The sequence below is a fragment of the Sebastes fasciatus genome, chromosome 4 (assembly GCF_043250625.1).
Source record: "Sebastes fasciatus isolate fSebFas1 chromosome 4, fSebFas1.pri, whole genome shotgun sequence".
NCBI lineage: Eukaryota > Metazoa > Chordata > Actinopteri > Perciformes > Sebastidae > Sebastes > Sebastes fasciatus.
This window is the reverse complement of record NC_133798.1, coordinates 37,397,465-37,416,296: the sequence shown is the minus strand read 5'-3', so window position 1 is coordinate 37,416,296 and position 18,832 is coordinate 37,397,465. Positions and strand designations below refer to the sequence as shown.

The window sequence follows — 18,832 nt, the reverse complement described above, 5'->3', positions numbered from 1 at the left end:
AGTTAAAAAGTCCCTTGTCAATTCAACACAAAACAGACATTCCTAAGGGTAAGCAGACATCACACATTTACACGACTTCTCCTCGAGGGCTCTACCGTTTTGTGATTCGGTTTTGTACCATAAAAATGAAGCTTCAACAGCACTTTTGAGTGTCGCTGTGACGTACTGTCCTGTCTGCGTGGCCCTATTGTGTCACAAACAGCTAATTCTATAGCTGACGACACAAACAGTTTACAAGTCTAAAAAGTGTGTGTGCACAAGTCAAGTGTTTATATTCAGAATCTCTAGTGTTTTATGGCATGGGGCACACGCTAAGGCACGGATCGTTTTGTGGTTTAATCCCCCCAAGCGAGCCCGGGAACTACGAGTCCCAGGAATCCATGCGAGGGGAGAAAACCGAGCTGCGTTGAATGATTTCTGTGCATGTCGGACTGACATTCTGTGAGACGATTTATATATATATAATAAGCAAGTAGAGGCAGCTTGAAGGTCAGTAATCTACTCATGGCATAAGAAATGTTTGGTGAGTTAGTACAATATAGCAGCGAGTGAGGAGAGGAAAATCAAGACAAAAAAGCGTGACGAAATACAGGATTATAAAACAGTACATACTGCATTTTCATTACTGCATCTTCTTTACTCTAATAGAATGTGATGTGATGCAAACTATAAGTGCATTCTCCATTTTAATCAACAGAGATGTGATGTGTAATAACATAAAAATACAAGTTTACAACAGGAGGCAACTATGGATGATTTCTGATAATAGTAATGATGAAATTTTGTGCATATATTACCCATTTCTTAACAAATATGCAACCTGAGAACAGAGTAAAAAAACAGGAGACCAATATTATATGATCAGTGCTGGGCTGTAGTTTGATTTTTTTTCAAATGATTAAAGGTCACGGAGGTCAAGTTTTAGTCAAAGTTGTGAGCTAGAACAGCCCTGCAAAGCCCACGTATGCTTTCACTTTAAATCATAAGAGCTTAATTCAACAATTAAATGAAATACAGTTGAAATGAAGTAAATGCATACCGCAACAAGGATGGTTCTCTATCTAAAAAATAGCAATTAACAAAAAGGAATGTCCCCAACGGAGATTCAGATCTACGGATACTCATATTACCAGTTGCCCTGTTACCCTTAAGTCTATTTACACTCTTCAATCGTGTCATTTTCAAATACACAATTATCCGATTTAGTCATACATATATACTTTAGTATAAAAATATGATCCAATTCAATTAAAACACAAGTCTGTGGCATTTAAGCAAAAAAAGAACATACAGTACATAACTACAATTTACTGTAAAATCTCAAACAACTATTTACCAAACGGAGGAATACAAAAGTTGATCATCATTTAGTACCTTGTATACCTCATGGGTTAAAGTCGGGGCGAGCAGTCAATGTGATCACTTCAGCTATGTACGGTACGCTCTCTGTTTATATAGTTTATAAACACAAGGTCCATCTCTTGTGGCTGAATTTCAATAAATTCATGATGATTTTTCAGGAGATTTTGGTTGGATGAGGAAATGGAAGGAAAGTATTCTGTCACAGATTTACAAATATATCATCCAAACTATCAGCCGTGCATGTTTTCACCATTTCCTTATCGACGTTCCCTGTGTGGCTTCTGTGTGGCGTGTTCGCCTTCTACAGTATGACAACAAAGTACAGGAGCTTCACGTGCACCGTTCTCGTCTTAGAGAGAGGACAAAAACATCTCGTGGAAATGCGGTAACACTTTCTAATAACCATCATTAATAAATGGTAAATTGATAGATAATTAAACTTAATTAATAGTTATTTTACTGTTAACAAACAATGAAATGATAATTAATAACATTTCTTAATTATTAGTAATGCTATAATTTGTTATCATTAGTTTGTTGTATATTAAATAATTTGCTTATAAATTCTATGTTGCATCATAGCTGATAAGAGACGATAAAAATCTGATTACAATAGTACACTATGTAGTAAAAGTTTAATATTGCACACATTATAACATTATATACTATATTAAGTATTTGTTAATAATTACAAAATTATTTGTAAGCTTTTAAGAAATATTTTGCAAAACATCTATAAACATTACATAGACAGATGGACCAGAAACCAATTATTAACCATTGATATAAAGTATTAACTATATATCTAAATAATGTTTATAAATGCTTTAGATATAGATATCGATATTGAAACTATGTATAAACATTATGTATATATATATTTTTATATATATATATATATCTAAATAATAAAATAAAATAATATATATATTAAAAAATATTAAATATTATATATATAAAATTATATAAAAAAAAAAATATATATATATAATTATATAAAAATAAAATTATATATATATATATATAGTATCAACTATATATCTAAATAATGTTTATAGATGCTTTACAACGTATTTATTAACCATTTAACAAGATAATCATCAGTTGCAGCTTTATAATAGCATCTAAATAATGTTTATAGATGGTTTGTAAACCAATTAATAACCATTAACAAAGTGTTACAAACATCTGTCTATGTATGTTTACAGATGTTTTACAAACAATTTCTTAAAGGTTTACTAAACATTTTGTAAAATCATTAACAAATACTTCATATAGTATATTAAATGTTAGGATGTGTGCAACGATTAACTGTTAAAATAGTAATAATTAATAAACATGATTAATTATCATTTCATTGTTTGTTAACAGTAAAATTACTTTTAACTGAGTTTAATTAACTATTAATTTACCATTTATAAATGATGGTTATTATAAAGTGTTACCAAAAGGATGACTGTCTTTATCTTACTCTAAAGAATCAAATAAGTGCAGACGGCCACACGTTTGTGTTTGTCTTTTGATTTTTTGCCCAGGTGATTTTACAGAAACTACAAGGTCAAAGTGTCAAAGTATTGGTTTAATCTACGAGGCCATCACATTAGGATTTTCTTCTATGAAAAACAGAATAATGCTTTTCATTTTGCCATCATATAAAAATGTGCACATAAGAGCCCTGATTTCTTAAATCAACTGCAGGTTTTATGAGGACCGATCACAGCAAGTGAAATACGATTGAAGGCAGACAGACAGGAGAAGATGGAGAGACACAACATGACTAACTGAGAGAAACGAAATGATGAGATGTATTTTGGAGGAACGGGGCTTCACCGAGTGAGAAATTAAGAAACGGATGAATTCATTTCTGGTAAATCCGCTTTAAGTCTGCCTGTATTAAGGTTGTAATGCGGTTTATCTTGGTGTTAGCGGGACACAGAAACAGGATGGAGTGCCAAATAGTCTGTGTTTTGTGAAAAAGGCATTTTAACAGAAGTCCGGTATAAAATAGTGCCATATTAACATATTGCAGGCGTGTTCGTGCTTCATCGTAGTGCGTGTGTGTGCACGGTGAATCTGTTGTGCCTTTCAGTCTTTAGAAAAAACGTTTCTTCCAAACTAAGATTTTGCTTTCTTATTCTGAAGTGTAAAAAATACTATTGCTAATAAGTGGTGATTATCTGTACCAAAGTTTTGATGCTGTCTTTGTCAGGAAGAGAAAAGAATATGAAAATGTTTCCAGTATTACAAACACAGTATGGCTTACAGTACAAATAAATGACGATGTTCAGGAGCACCACAGTTGCGTCTGTGGGTGTAAAACAGGTGAAGAAACATGCTGGAGGGGGGCTGATGCGTGGATAGTCGTCACCGCCCGTTATTGACAGCCGATTTGACAGAAGCTGCCTTTGCTGGAAAACTGCGTCACTACTGCCGTATTAATGTCGCTGCCCTCTGAAGTCATTTGGGTGTTGTTAGCTGTGAAGGTATATGGCTCTTTGCTCTTTGACATCACTATAAAAAAATCTACTTTCAAGCATTCTGCTGGAGTGGTGACTATCAAGTTCACTTTCTTTCCTCATTTTAGGGCTTGTTAAGGGTCAGGACGGGGAGAACCATGGAGATCACCTCAAATACTTCAAATTTAGTCTTTTTATCCATGTTTGGTCAGAGATTGCATACACTGGGATCTAGAATAGGGGCTCAATCACGTCTTTGCATACATGACTTTTCTGCCAATGGAGTGGAGAGCTCTGTGTCGGCCTCTCCTGCCTCAACAGGACCCCTTGTGCTGACCAGAAGCTAATTCTTGCTGCATAAGGGGGGTGAGGGGGGGGGGGTTTAAGTGGTTCAATCTAGCTTATGGAGGACTCCTCTTCTTCTGTCCCTGAAAAAAAAGGAGATGATTTGTAAGAGTGCCTCTCCTGGTTATTCCTCCTGGCGACCCCCCTCAGTACATGTCTCTGTAGATCTCCTGCAGGAGCGGGTGCAGCGAGGTGTCCTCTGTCTTTTTGATCTCCTGCACCAGCTGCGCGTGCTCGGTGACCAGCTGCCGGAGGTCGGCCAGTTTCTGCAGCAGCTTGGGGAAGAGGAACGAGTCGTCGGGGTGGTTGGCCAGCAGGTGGAGCTGCAGCACCTGCACAATGCTCTCCTGCATTCGCTCAATGTGCGCCACATTCACCAGGCCTGGGCGGTCTGATCACAGAGGAAGAGGGAATAAAACCTGAGTGAGTGAGACCCCTTAACCATAATCTCCTGTTGGAATAAAAGTATTCAAAAGCAAGGTGGCACCAGAATGCATTCACAATTTCTGCAATTTGTGTGATATGGAGGCTTTGAGATAAAGTCCTCAAAGAGCAAAAGGAGAACAAACATATAAAGCATCTTAAACCTGCAGTAGACGGTATATTTTTGGCATCATTGGGCAAAAAGTCCATAAAAACCTTTCAGCATATTGTAATTCAAGTGTTCTGACAGATAACTAGACTTCTACAGCTCCTCATGGCTGTTTTCAGGCTTTAGAAAAAATTTTTTTAATCATATTTGTTCTATTTCTACCCGCAGCTGCTCTAATAGTTTAATCATAAACATTATTTTTCCTGCTTCCTCACCTCCACAGCAGATGATAGCGGCCACAAACAGAGCCAGGTCGCTGTCGTCCAGCTCCATGGCGTTAAACTTCATTGCAAACTGGAACTTTGGCTCCATCATGTCGCTGAACGGCCGCCGCAGGCTCTTGAGGAACTCCCGGGTGATGAAGCCCGAGCCGTACGCCACGAGGAGCCCGTCCTTGTTCATGCTGGAGGCGAGCATGGCGAAGAGGGCCTCGTACACGCCGTATTTCAAAAGAGTCACCTGGTCGTTGAGGTCCAGGCTCGAGAAGCCGGGGACGGACTTTGCGAACTCCGTGAGCTCGGTGACGGTTTCCACCGACGTGCACTGGCAGCAGTGGAAGATCCGAACCTCCGCCTCCCGGTCCTTCAGCGTTCCCGCCGAGCCCACCATCTTTGCCACCAGCGTCTGCTCTGCCAGCTGGAGGGTCTCCATGTCGTGGATGACGAAAGGCTGCGGACAGCGGAGGGAAGAAAGACATATGAGCTGCACGTGTATGGCTAAAAATGGGTTAAAATGCAAAACAGTCAGAACAGTGTGTACTGGGATTGTGGCAAAAAATAAACCTGACTACATAAATATGGAAAAGCTGAGTCAGCAAACTTCTCTACATGAAAAACTGTAGTGACTGTGGTGTTTACCCATAATCCTTACTGAAAGGAGAGGCTAAGCCCAGAGTCCTTATTGCCACTTGAATATTTCCACAACGACATAATTACTCTCCTTAACCCGACAACTATATAATTATGGGACACTCTTCACACTGAAAAGAGGGTTGAGATGCAAATAATGTTCTGTAGAAATATAAGAACAGAGTTAATGTTGAAACTAAAGCAGAGGAGAGATTACCAGGGCAAAAAATAACAAGGGAATTAATCTAAAACTAAAGATGAATTATCTTTCATAACAACAAGATCCTGATACAATCCTGATAATGTCATTGAATGTACACACAGGTATGTAACGGTAAGCAGCTATGTAAGCTCACGCTAGCTGCATGCCCTTGTTATTGTACATCGTAGTTTTTAGCTACTGTTCCCACAGTGGAAAAGTTACAACATCTGATGAGCAGCTGCACCTGCTGCTGCTGCTCATCATGTCAGAGCTCTGACTCAGGAGCGCTGGGCTATAAATGTGGGCTGAAGTGGCGAAGGGAAGGTATGAGGGACCCGACACCCAGCAGCTTCATTTACGTCACAACACATGATCGTTGGATAACTTGTCATGGATCATTTACAATAAATAAGTTGATATAACAAACATTAAAAGTACTTCTGAACAACACATTTTTACGATGCTACACTCTAAATATCGGTCATGCAATAATAAATCTCTGTCTCAGAATGCCTCGGATCAATGATTTGCCAAAACTTAGTGCGCATGAACATTGTAGGCTATGCAGTAAATATCTTCAGTTTTTTTGGACTCACTGCAGGAATTTATGCTATGTGATCTCGCAGAAGCAAAGAAACCGAAATCATCATCGTTGTCCCCCTTTACACCTGGCATTAAAATGCGTCTCGTAACCAGATTGTCTCTAGATATGATTTAACCTGATTGCATTTACACCTGGTATTAATATGTGTCTCCAGTGTCCACATTGAGATCCGATTGCTCTGTCCAGCTCAAACAACCAAACGTCACATCCTCCTCTCGTTTGCACGCTTACACATTTCCACCTTTGTAGTTGTTTTATTTAGAATGAAAACGCAGTTTGCATTTAGTGTTCAATGTGGTCACAATGCGTCCCCCGATCGGATCACAATCCATCCTCACTGTGTTTTGGGTGCATTTACACCGGTACTTTCATGTGGTCAAACACAATCCGTTTGCAATACGATCACCCAAAACACATTTAAATGGCAGGTGTAAAGAGGCAGTAACAACAGTAGCAACAGCTTGACATTTCTGTAACTGCTCGTGTTTTTTTAGGACATCCCGTCAGGACTGTTGCTACCGTTGCAGCAAAACCAGTCAGACGTTAAAACCGATATTCGCTGAACACATATCAGAGCCAACGGTGACACAATCGTGGCTCAGTGTTCTTCCCAGACGAGACGGATGAGTCAAACCTGACGGAGAGTTTCTGGCTCAGTTACAGATCCAAATTGTGATGGAGGATCCAGTTTTTCCACAAGGGTGATTAACCATAACAAACATCAACTGTCTTCGTGTTACAGCATCTTCTGTAGACGTTTTCAAACTTGACAACATAAACTTTTAAATAGTCCCCTTTGTATTTCCTCTTGCAATGTTTGTTAATGAAGTAGCTGACAGGAAGTAAACTTGGACCAAAGCTGTTGCCCTAGCAACAGAATGGCATGAAAAGGTCTATAGTATTTATTTACTAACTTAAATTTGTCTTTAATTAATGCGAGATGCAACAACATTAGAAGGGTGTTCTTTTATACTATATGGTTCTCAAACAATATCAGAATCAAATTATGACGTATAACATGTCGGTATTTGTACACAGAGCTGTGGTTAATGGTACAATATGACTTTCATGGGGAGTTCCATGTTGCATAAAAGTGCTGCGTCACCATGAATGAACACTAAAATCAAGAGGTGGATCAAACAATGTGAGCATTTTAGAGCTGTCAAAGTTAACGTGGTAATAACGCGTTAACGCAAATTCATTTTAATGCTGCTAATTTCTTTAACGCAACTTGCAATTTTTTTGTAGCGGGTTCAGAGTGAAGATACTGGCATCATATGAAACTAGAAAACAATGTCATACTAGCTTGTCGCGAAGAAGATTAAATATCGCTCCAAACTTGTGCAAAATTTTGGCGAGAAAAAACTGGCATGGCCATTTTCAAAGGGGTCCCTTGACCTCTGACCTCCAGATATGTGAATGTAAATGGGTTCTCTGGGTACCCACGAGTCTCCCCTTTACAGACATGCCCACTTTATGATAATCACATGCAGTTTGGGGGCGAGTCATAGTCAAGTCAGCACACTGACACACTGACAGCTGTTGTTGCCTGTTGGGCTGCAGTTTGCCATGTTATGAGTTGAGCATACTTTGAATGCTAAATGCTGTACCTGTGAGGGTTTCTGGACAATATCTGTCATTGTTTTGTGTTGTTAATTGATTTCTAATAATAAATATATACATATATTTGCATAGAGCAAGCATGTTTGTCCACTCCCATGTTGATAAGAGTATTAAATACTTGACAAATCTCCCTTTAAGGTTCATTTTGAACAGATATAAAACGTATGATTCATTTGCGATTAGTCATGATGCCGTAGTGCATTTACAACTGACTGCAACCCCCTCAGACTCTCTCTGTCTGGACACTTATCCATCCAGAAGCTTTGATCTCCAGAAGCGGTGGGGGAGGTCTGTGTTTGAACATGGATGTTCACTTGGACTGACCTGTCCCTCTTGACCTATTTCACACCTACACGCATTCATTCATGGAATTCACAACAACTCTGGGCTGCAGACCTCGACCCCCCCTGCGCGCCCCCTCGCCGGCCCCTCTTTTCTGATGAAAGAAACGAGGCCGCGGGTGAATGTTTTTCGGTGAGATTGGGGATGGGTGATGAAAAGAGAGCAGGCATGGAGGGAGAAGTGATGGGCTCATACACAGTGGCTCTTTATACAGATACAGATGTTTCCTTGTCCAGCTTGTTGCGTTGGCTCGCGCCACCGATTGAGCAAGTTGTTCCTGTCATTTTGCTGGCTGCACATAATCTCCGAGGTGCAGGTCGGCCAGGTCATATTGAGACATTAGTTTGATTGCAAATGTGCTCAGAATTAGATCGAAATCGCTCCGATGGGGGAAGGAATAAATTAAAAGTTGCAAGACAACATGACCTTGAACTGTGAGGAAATTATGAGAAGAGCCAATCCACACACACGCCAACACCTTTCACTCACCAACCCACTACTCTTAATCAACGTACAGGGGTGCTGGTCTTGCCGGTGAGAATGGTTCGAGCCTTGGCCTTGTTCATGTTGAAGTTCTTGAGGTAGGCCTCGTAGATCTGCCGGGCCAGGGTCTTCTGGTCGGCCACGTGGGGGTCTTCCACCTCCCTGTCTCCCGTCACCATCTCCGCCTTCAGCTTTAGCTTCTCCGACTGGGGCATCCGACCAAACCGGATGGCTGTGAGCAGAACGGACAGAAAGTCAGAGTAAGATCACAGAATTTGTGCCAGAATAAATCTGTCAATTTACAGCGTAATGTAAATATTAGATTAAATATGACTATTATAAACAGCCCGTTGAATAAAATACAGAAAAGAATGACTGTATAAGAGCAAAGAGAGGACACAGAGTGCTTTAATACAAACCCAGTTTTGGAAAATGTAATAAAAAAACACAATACTCGCTTATTTAAGATGCTGACATCCAGAGGAATCATTTTCAAAAATCTCTACAAAGACACCCCGCTACGTGAAATGAACCCAAGCCAACGTATCAGCAGAGAAGAAAAAACATTTAATGTATTCAGAAATATTACATCTGTCCAAACAAAGCTGGTGAAATGTTAAAAAATAGCATCTCTGAAAACATAGAAAGCTGCTCTGGCTGTTCAACATCCTACTGCGCTCACTGTTTTCCTGAAATCTGCTGCCAAAGCCTTTTATTTCTCCCAATGTGTGGATCTGAGGACAGTAATCTGTGGTATTATTAACGAGATCATCTCACAGTTCCTTAACAAACATAATGTCATAATCAGCAAAAGTCTAATTAGCTTTACACCTGAACACAGACCAAGTTAAAAACATGCACCAAACTCAATCAAAGACATGACGTCCACCAGTTATGCTCCTTGACTTGTTAATGTCAATATACATTATTTAGCATTACAGCTGAGCCAAAGTGTAGCCCGGGGCCTTACTTTCAAAGTCAGAGAAGTTAAAATAGACTTTTCTAAAGATTATGTATTCATATTCTGTCTATGAAAAAAGACTACAGCAGTAACTGGAGCTGCAAACAGCACAGTGCCAGCACTACACACACGAAAGCAGTCTTCCAAAGAGAGCCCATAAGGTCAGGAAAACACAGATCTGTTTTACCATAGAAGGTGTATACACAAAAACATCACCTGACTACTTCAGGTTCACAGTCTCACCCTGGCAGTGAATGCATCTCAACTTAGTACCAAGAATCATCCTGTGCAATAAAACCAACACTTGGTGGGAGCCAGGGGGGGGGGGGTGACCTGAGGTGAGCCGTGGCCACCCCAGATGCCCCGGATAAAGACTGTCAGTCCTGCCCTGAAACAACCCTCACACACTGCAGTCAAATAAGTTCACGTTATGTTTGCTGCAAAACAAGAAGAGTTTCATGAAGCTGCAGGTATTGAGGGTGTTTTGCTTTGTTGTGTTTTTATTAATGCAATGTGCTTCTTTTGATGACTCATGGTATGAATAGTCTCTCTGGGTGAGACAAAAGGAAAGCAGAATGTAATATTACACACACAAACCTACCAACATGAAGACCATGTGACTCAGGATGACATTAACATTAGGGCTGTCAATCTACTAAAATATTGAATCGTGATTAATCGCATGATTGTCCATAGTTTATCGTGATTAGTTGCAAAGCAATTGTACATTTTTTATTAGATCAAAATGTACCTTAAAGGGACTGTTTGTAACTTTCTAAGCGTATAAATGTACCGGGTCGGGACACATGCGCGCTCGCATATGAGCGTTCGCGTGTAGCCGCTGCCTCTCCTCCTCTGCCTGCTCGCCTTCACACACACACAACACGCGCGTTCTCGCTCAGCTCGCTCCACCTCTAGATGTGAACGCGCTCACTCCACACTGCAGAAGAGTTAGTTTAGCTCTGAGAATATCTAGTGAATGTACAGTGGACGTTTGTGCAGAAATAACTGCTGCAGCTCCTCCAGACCAACAGAGGTTTCCCGTGTCTTGTGAAGTGACGGAGCTCTGCAGAGAGACACGTTAACGTCTCGTTACCGAGCGGTTGCCGGTGTCTTCCTGTTCACTCCGGCTGTGGGCGGAGAGACACGCTGCAGAGCCCCACTACCTCAGCCTGCGCTGAGGCAGGAAAAGCCAACACTAGGATCAGATCTAAATCATGTTCATGGAGAGACCTTCGTCTGGTCAGCTAACATTCAAATAGTCCCTTTAAAGGGAGATTTGTCAAGTATTTAATACTCTTATCAACATGGGAGTGGGCAAATATGCTGCTTTATGCAAATAATGTATATATTTATTATTGGAAATCAATTAACAACAAAACAATGACAAATATTGTCCAGACAGGTACTGAATTTAGCATAAAAAAATATGCTCAAATCATAACTAGGCAAACTGTGTATTTAACCTCCTTTGCGACGAGCTAGTATGACATGGTTGGTACCGATGGATTTCTTAGATTTTTATAGTTTCATATGATACCAGTATCTTCACTCTAGCTTTAAACCTGAGCCCGCTACAACCTAAAAATCGCTAGTTGGGTTAAAGAAATTAGTGGCGTTGAAACAAATTTGTGTTAACGTGTTATTATCATGTTCATTTTGACAGCCGTAGATTAATATCCATAAGTAATTAACATCATGCAATGCGTTGAAGTTCTCTACGTTAAAGACATTTTGTCTTGATGCTTTGGATGTATTTTTCATGCAACTTGCATGGCAATAACAGCTGAAAGACGACAATAAGAATGGAAACAGAACTATTCAACAAAGAAAAGTTAAAAAGGATTTTTCTTTTTAAGCATTCCAGCTAACAGAATATTATGAATGAACACAGAAGGGTACTACGTATTACAAGGTGTGTGTGTGAAGCGTGCTTCAAGTTGTTTTTCTACGAGAGGATGCCGGCATCTCTCAGACAGCCTGATCCCATTTGACTAATGAGATTAGAGGTGAACTGTTTTTAACCCCTCCTCACCAATTTAAATGGGCAAAAGCTGATGAGCTCACACACACACATATATATCGCTCTCTGAGAGCCCAACATCCAGCTGCTCCTACCGCCGGCATTTACGAGACAATAAAAGCGTAAAAGGAGATGTGATTTCCCCGTTCTCCAACGAGCCGCCCGCTGGTGAAACAAATCCAGGCCAACGGAGCCGGAGACGGAGCGGCTGATGGGAAACGGAGCGAGCAGACAGCAGCGTGAGGGCCCATTAGATTACTGCTCACAAAGTGGATGGATCATCTGAAGCTGGTAAAGCTCCACAGCGGGCGCCTGGGCAGGAGCCAAGTCTAATTAAGATGAGAGGAAGTGAGTGATGTTAAGCTGAGCATAAGTCCATTTCCTATAAGATCCAGTGTGAGGGGATGAGTCTGTGGCTTAAAGAGGTGGGAGGAGGACAGTCTGTCTTTCCACTAAATCATCTGTTTCAACGGCTCATTTGTGGAGGAAGACTCCAGCCATTAAACATCTCCTTCACCACTGTCACACTTATTACTGCTGTTATTATCTCACAATAAACAGAAACAGCCAATGATGTGTTTATATCAAGTTGTTGGAGTCAAGAAACATTCAATCACTTATGTGTAGATAATAAAAGCACTTTGCTGCTGTTGCAACGGCAAAAGAAGGATGTTGTAGATATAGATACTCTAGAAAAGAAATTAAGCATCGCGATAAAATTTCACCCAAGAAATAATTTGTAGAATAAGCCACAATAAGCTCTTTGACATTTCAACATACACAACATGTTCTCCTGTAATAAGTCAATATTACAGGGTTCCTACACATTTCAAAATTCCAGACTTTTCCAGCTAGATTTTTCAGACCATATTTGACTTTGCTGTGACAAGATTTTACACAAAGTTTGCATCCAGCTTTGTTTTTCCATTTGGAATTATTAAACCAACCAGGCTTTGTATTTGGGATCGTCAAACCAGCCCTCGGAAAACTTGCATTTAGCCATCATGGCCTCTCAATCCACAGTCCTACGCAGAAAGTTGGATGACATTCCACCGTCAAACATCTTGCACTTGGGCAGAGCTGTGATTGCATTTTATAAAGAGAATCTGATGATGCTGAAGACCTTCTAGACACTTCATAGTGGATGACACCTCCTCAGTTTGTATCAGCACGTCACCGCTGCACTGAATCAAAACAAGACCGGCCAGGCAAGCTGAGGTGAGCTGGAACACGAGTCACAGTTCGTCACGCTCACGATGAAAATGACCGAGCCCATCAGATTTCAACCAAAACGACGATCAGTCCAAATTGGGAGAAGCCGCTTGTATCCTCCCTCAATATTGAAAGTATAAGATTGGCCCAGTCTGACAGGCAGCGCTCCACTCGGTGCTGTCTGCCGGCAGTTTTTGGTTACTTTTTATTATTATTGTTTTTTTTGCTCATAATGAATAGTCGGCCCACATCTTTCTGGAAACAGAAATGTTTTTCCATACTCTTTCCATTCTTTATAAAAAAAAAAAGGAAAACTGCTGAACCATGTTCTCAAGGAACGTCCAGTACCTCCAGATGTAACTGCGAAATCAATTGTCCATTGATCTGAAGTGGAAAGTACATGTACTCAAGTTCTGTACTTAAGTACAATTTTGAGGTACTTTTCTTGAGTATTTCCATTTTGTGCTACTTTATACTTCTACTCCACGACATCTCAGAGAGAAATATTGTTTTATTACACTAGATTTGACAGCTTTAGTTACTTTGCAGATTAATATTATTAATACAAAATATAAATCAATTAATAAATCATGACGTATTTATTATAGATTAAGCAACCCAGCAGTATATGAAGTAGTTAGTTTACCAGCTGCAACATTAAAGTGATGAACACATTAATGCATGAATGATTATAACCCAATAATATTTTATATATTACTCTGCATAATGTGTACTTTTACTTTTGACACTTTAAGTATTTTTAATGCTTACACTTTTGTACTTTTACTTGCAGGAATGTAGGACTTTTACTTGTAACGGTATGCATTTGTACGCTGTAGTATTGCTCCTTTTACTTCAGTAAAAGATCGGAGTACTTATTCCACCACTGCCATCGATACGAACGGAGGCACAAAGCTCCAGAATCAGCATCGCTGTAGTCCGGTATAGTCTCTTAGACCACCAGACCCCTAAAGATCAGGTTGCACGGGTCTCGAATCTCCTTCCTCCCCTTCCACGGTTACATTTAAGCTCATGACACTCAATACACATGTACTGTAAGAGGAAGTGGAGCTGATAGAAATACTACTTTAAGGCACTACTGTATCATCATCATCAAAATCTGAGCTACGCCATAAGGAAGCCTCTTCAGTCAATAACCCCATGGGGCAAAATAAAGACGCTCAGTCCAGCCGCCGGTATGGAATATCTGCAAACTGTGCACAGTCTATAAGTAAACCCGGTGATTTCATTGACCTTTCTGATCCTTCTACTAAAAATACCCTGAAAACACAGATAGACACACGTCATCTCCAAAAATCCGTTTCAGAGCCTGTTTCCCAATCAGGACATTGACCTTGACCGAGGGTCAGCGTGCCATGTTGTATGTTTACTCAGAGCACACAACATTCACCAGAATCACAAACTTTGACCTCAATATTCCTGATTTCCAAACAGAAGATAAGCAGCACTGAGGTGAACACCTGAAGAAAAGACAATATTGTGTTTAGGGTGTTTAACAGATGTTGCATGTGCAGCTGTTTTCTCTGAAACGCAGACTATAGAAGCATGTGCTGGATTAATAATCACAGCAGATATATATTTTTTCTAGTACTTTAAATAAGTGAAGTTTTTGACTTGTGAGTATTAGGGCCAGGTAAAATCACTTTAAATCACAGCCTCTCGCGGCTTATTGCTTAAATTTAAAACATTTCATACTCGCACGGAGGAACATGAGCCTGTTTATGCGGTAATGTTTTCAATAAATTAGTAAGGTTTTAGCAAAGATGCATGTGTTTGGGAAGTAGTGAGCATACGACTGGATGAATGAGACGTAGATTATACTGCTAATGATGTGTGACAGTTTGTAAAGAGATGTTTTGATATAGTTTCGCTTGTTAATCGCTGCTCCCTGTTTACTTCAACTCATCAAGACTTTTCTCAAACTTTCACAAACTTTCTAATTTGTTCCATTTGGGACCATTAAAAAGTGCTTTCTTGATTTCCAGAACTATCTGTGCAGCAAAAGCCGACTTTTATTGTGCTATTATGGTTTTTGTGAGTCATGTAATCAGCTGGATTGACTCACTTGGTCATGTGATTTCCCTTCTTGTTCAACCAAAAGGGTTCAGTGGGTTCAGTGGGTTCAGCTATTGCAATTCAATATGACTCCAGCACTGTGAGGCTGCAGTATGCAACAACACAGGTAGACCATGTACTGCACATGAAGGAGATGCACATCTAAGTAGTATTTTTCTGCATGAAGGAAGATATAAATGTTTAAATGAGTACATTGTTGAAGAAGCTGTCTAATAGTCTGGATCAGTCTTCAGTCAGAAACTTGCTTCAACATGCAACTTAACACCCGACTGCGGTGTTAGATTCCCTTATTTGTGCTTATTATGTGCGTACATGCCTGTTCAATCGTTCTTGGCATCGGCACAACTGTGGTAATCGGTTAAGTAGTGTGTGTTTACAGGTAACAAGAACCATGCATGTGTGTGTCTGTGTGTGTTGGTCTTGAAGCACTGCCCAGATCGCCGCGCCCCAGCAGGACTCACCGTTGTGGGACATGCCCACCGACAGGCACTTCTGGAAGCGGCAGTATTGGCACTTGTTGCGGTTCTTTTTTTGGATCTTGCAGCGGCGCTCGCACTTGTCGTACTCCAGCTTCAGACGGATGGTCCGCCGGAAAAAACCCTGAAGGAATGAAGAAGAAATGCAATTACAGTTAATAATTATTTCCAAATGTACGAATGAGACATGAGACACCACGGAACAGATCAGTCCGGCAATAAGAGCAAAAAAGAAAAGTTACACAAGCAAATAAAAACGGACAAGTTTAACGACCTTTTAATAAACTCTGCTGTCACCTGAGTTTCCCTTCTGGAAATCAATAAATGCTTATCTTATCTAATCTGTTGTGAAACCAGCTCAGGAAAGAACGAATCAACTCTTTATTGAGAAAGAAGCTTATTTTTAGAGAAGCGGTTATTTATTCCTGTAGGAACGGTGCGTGACAATTCAGTCAGACACTTAGTTTCACCATCAGCTTCTCCTCGCTTACACAACCTTGACAAAAAGAAACATTTGGCGAGGAAGAGATGGACCAAGAGGGTAGAAAACGGCCTGGGGAGTTGCTTAATAACACATTTAGTCATACTTAATAGCATAAATGGGAATTTTATCAATAACTGTCACCCAGTATGCCAAAATAGCCACAGACACAAAAATAGTCACGCAACACAGCATTACACAGACAACCACCTGAGGACATGTTAAGTAACTCTGACTGACTATCACCCACTAACCTCCAACCTCATGTGCACCCACACATATACACTCATAAAACAAGGGTGATGTGAAGTTCAGGCCGAACGGGCTTCGTGCCGACGCTGCTCGTGTCCACTGTCGTAAAGGATCAGAGGTCAGCCTCCTCCTGTTACTGCTCCATGAACAAGTAACAGGAGAGGAAGAGGATGCACATGTGTGGTTGTATGTGAAGACATATTTTCTGACAAAATTAGATCAGGTTTGGACATTTCTTTTGTAGAAAAGACTTTTTGTACTCGTCTTAGAAGATAAGAATCATGATTCTTACATGAATCCCCCCCCCGACCTCTACCTGCTGGCCCATTGTGACAGATTTGATGGAGAAATGCTGACTTCAGCTAATGTTGCAAGAAGGGGCTTCACCACCGTTAGCCTTTGGCACTTCATAGGTCACTTCTGATAGATGCACTCTTAATGACTCCCCCCCCCCCTAAAGGTAGAAGAAGCTAAACAGATTTGCCTTGACTCTTGTGATAACCTGTTGTTTTACAGCCCCACCACTTCACCTGCACAGGTCACATATAGCTGTGGCTGCTGCCCTGTGGACCCTCCGAGGCCTTCGTCCAGTGATACTTCTGTACTGATGCACCGACGACGCACACATCACATGAACACTAGTATAGGGCTGTGTGTTGGCAAGAATCTGGAGATACGATACGTACCATGATACAGGGGTTACCATTCAATGTATTGCGATACTGTAAGCTGTAAGATTTTTTTTATCACAGTCCCTGTAACGTTCACCATCAGAGCACTACTTTGAGAGGGCAGATCCCTTTGCGAATTAAATAAAGTATTGACTGTAGGGCTGTCAATCGATTCAAATAGTCAATCGCGATTAATCGCACATTTTTATCTGTTCAAAATATAGAGCGTAGCGTTAGTTCATGCAGGCCATGATGTCAAGCTCTGCTCATACATGGCGATCAGCTGATAACAGCTGATCTTAAGCCAGCCCAATCAGCTGATGCATCAGCTGACAGATCAGCTGATTCCTCTCTATGCATTCATTGGTCAATTTCATACAGGGCACCTTATTTAAGCTGCTTCAGCCGGCCTACCGTTGCTGCTTCCTCTACAAGCCGCTCGCAACCCACCTCCACCCCACCACCTCCTTTAATACTGTTTCTAGGGCTGGGCGGTATGGCCTAGGATAATATCGCGATATTTTAGGCTATATCGCAATATTTTCAAATATCCTCTAAGCACTTCATAAATGCTCAATTTAACCCTTTGATGCATACAATCACACCAATATTATGATCTTGTAGTCCCTGCAGTATATGTCTGCATTAAAATCTCTGTTGATATTCATTAGTGGTTCTTTGGAACAATTTTAATCTTTCATACAAAAAGGGTTGGCTTGGAAACATTACATGACAATTTGTGTTCGATGTTCGCGATGTAGTCGTTTTCTGTACCGCGCGGGGGACAAGCCGCGATACATCGACTATATTCGATGTGTCGCCCACCCCTAACTGTTTATGACTTAATCAATGTCAATTCTGTTGTCATTGATTCCGGCTCTGTTCTGCACCCAGGGGGGTCTTTGCTGCTGCTCTCCCTGCCTTTGGCTTTCCATGTGTGCACATGGAAGGGCAAGGAGGAGTGCTCTCCTTGCCTCATGCTACCACGTAGGCTCGTGGATCCACGTATGCGCATGGATGGGCAGGGAGGTCCCAGAGCAGAGCCATACCGCCAAATATAATGTATATATTACTGCAATGTAATAAGTGTCTTTGACTAAAGTGGTCCTGACTGAAGTACCTTAAAGGGAGATTTGTCAAGTATTTAATCCTCTTATCAACATGGGAGTGGACAAATATGCTGCTTTATGCAAATGTAATTATATATTTATTATTGGAAATCAATTAACAACACAAAACCAAGACAGATGTTATCCAGAAACCCTCACAGGTACTGCATTTAGCATAAAACAATATGCTCCAATCATAACATGGCAAACTGCAGCCCAACAGGCAACAACAGCTGTCAGTGTGTCAGTGTGCTGACTTGACTATGACTTGCCCCACACTGCATGTGATTATCATAAAGTGGGCATGTCTGTAAAGGGGAGACTCGTGGGTACCCATAGAACCCATTTACATTCACATATCTGGAGGTCAGAGGTCAAGGGACCCCTTTGAAAATGGCCATGCCAGTTTTTTCTCGCCAAAATTTAGCGCAAGTTTGGAGCGATATTTCACCTTCTTCCCGACAAACTAGTATGACATGGTTAGTACTGATGGATTCGTTAGGTTTTCTAGTTTCATATGATACTAGTATCTTCGCTCTCGCTGACAGATTTTATCTTTGCATGTTAACTATTAATTAAAAATCGATACAGTATCACTAGACATAATCTGGCGGTGAACGAGATTTTCCATGTTTTCTTACATCCCTAATGAACACAAGAAGACATAATCATTCTACCGCTGACTGCACAGAG

General features: G+C 40.7%; 1 protein-coding gene across 2 annotated transcripts in view; it reads right to left on the bottom strand.

Annotated features, from left to right (window-relative positions):
• Nucleotides 1-2,404: 2,404 nt before the first annotated feature.
• pparab (peroxisome proliferator-activated receptor alpha b) overlaps nucleotides 2,405-18,832 on the bottom strand; it is a 41,884-nt gene continuing 25,456 nt past the window's right edge. For both annotated transcript variants that reach the window (XM_074634236.1, XM_074634237.1), the window contains exons 4-7: nucleotides 15,612-15,750; nucleotides 8,890-9,089; nucleotides 4,971-5,424; nucleotides 2,405-4,554 (exon numbers count right to left, since the gene is read on the bottom strand). In XM_074634236.1, the coding sequence (XP_074490337.1) occupies nucleotides 4,310-4,554; nucleotides 4,971-5,424; nucleotides 8,890-9,089; nucleotides 15,612-15,750 (1,038 nt within the window). In that variant the 3' untranslated portion in view covers nucleotides 2,405-4,309. The remainder of the gene's footprint in view (nucleotides 4,555-4,970; nucleotides 5,425-8,889; nucleotides 9,090-15,611; nucleotides 15,751-18,832) is intronic.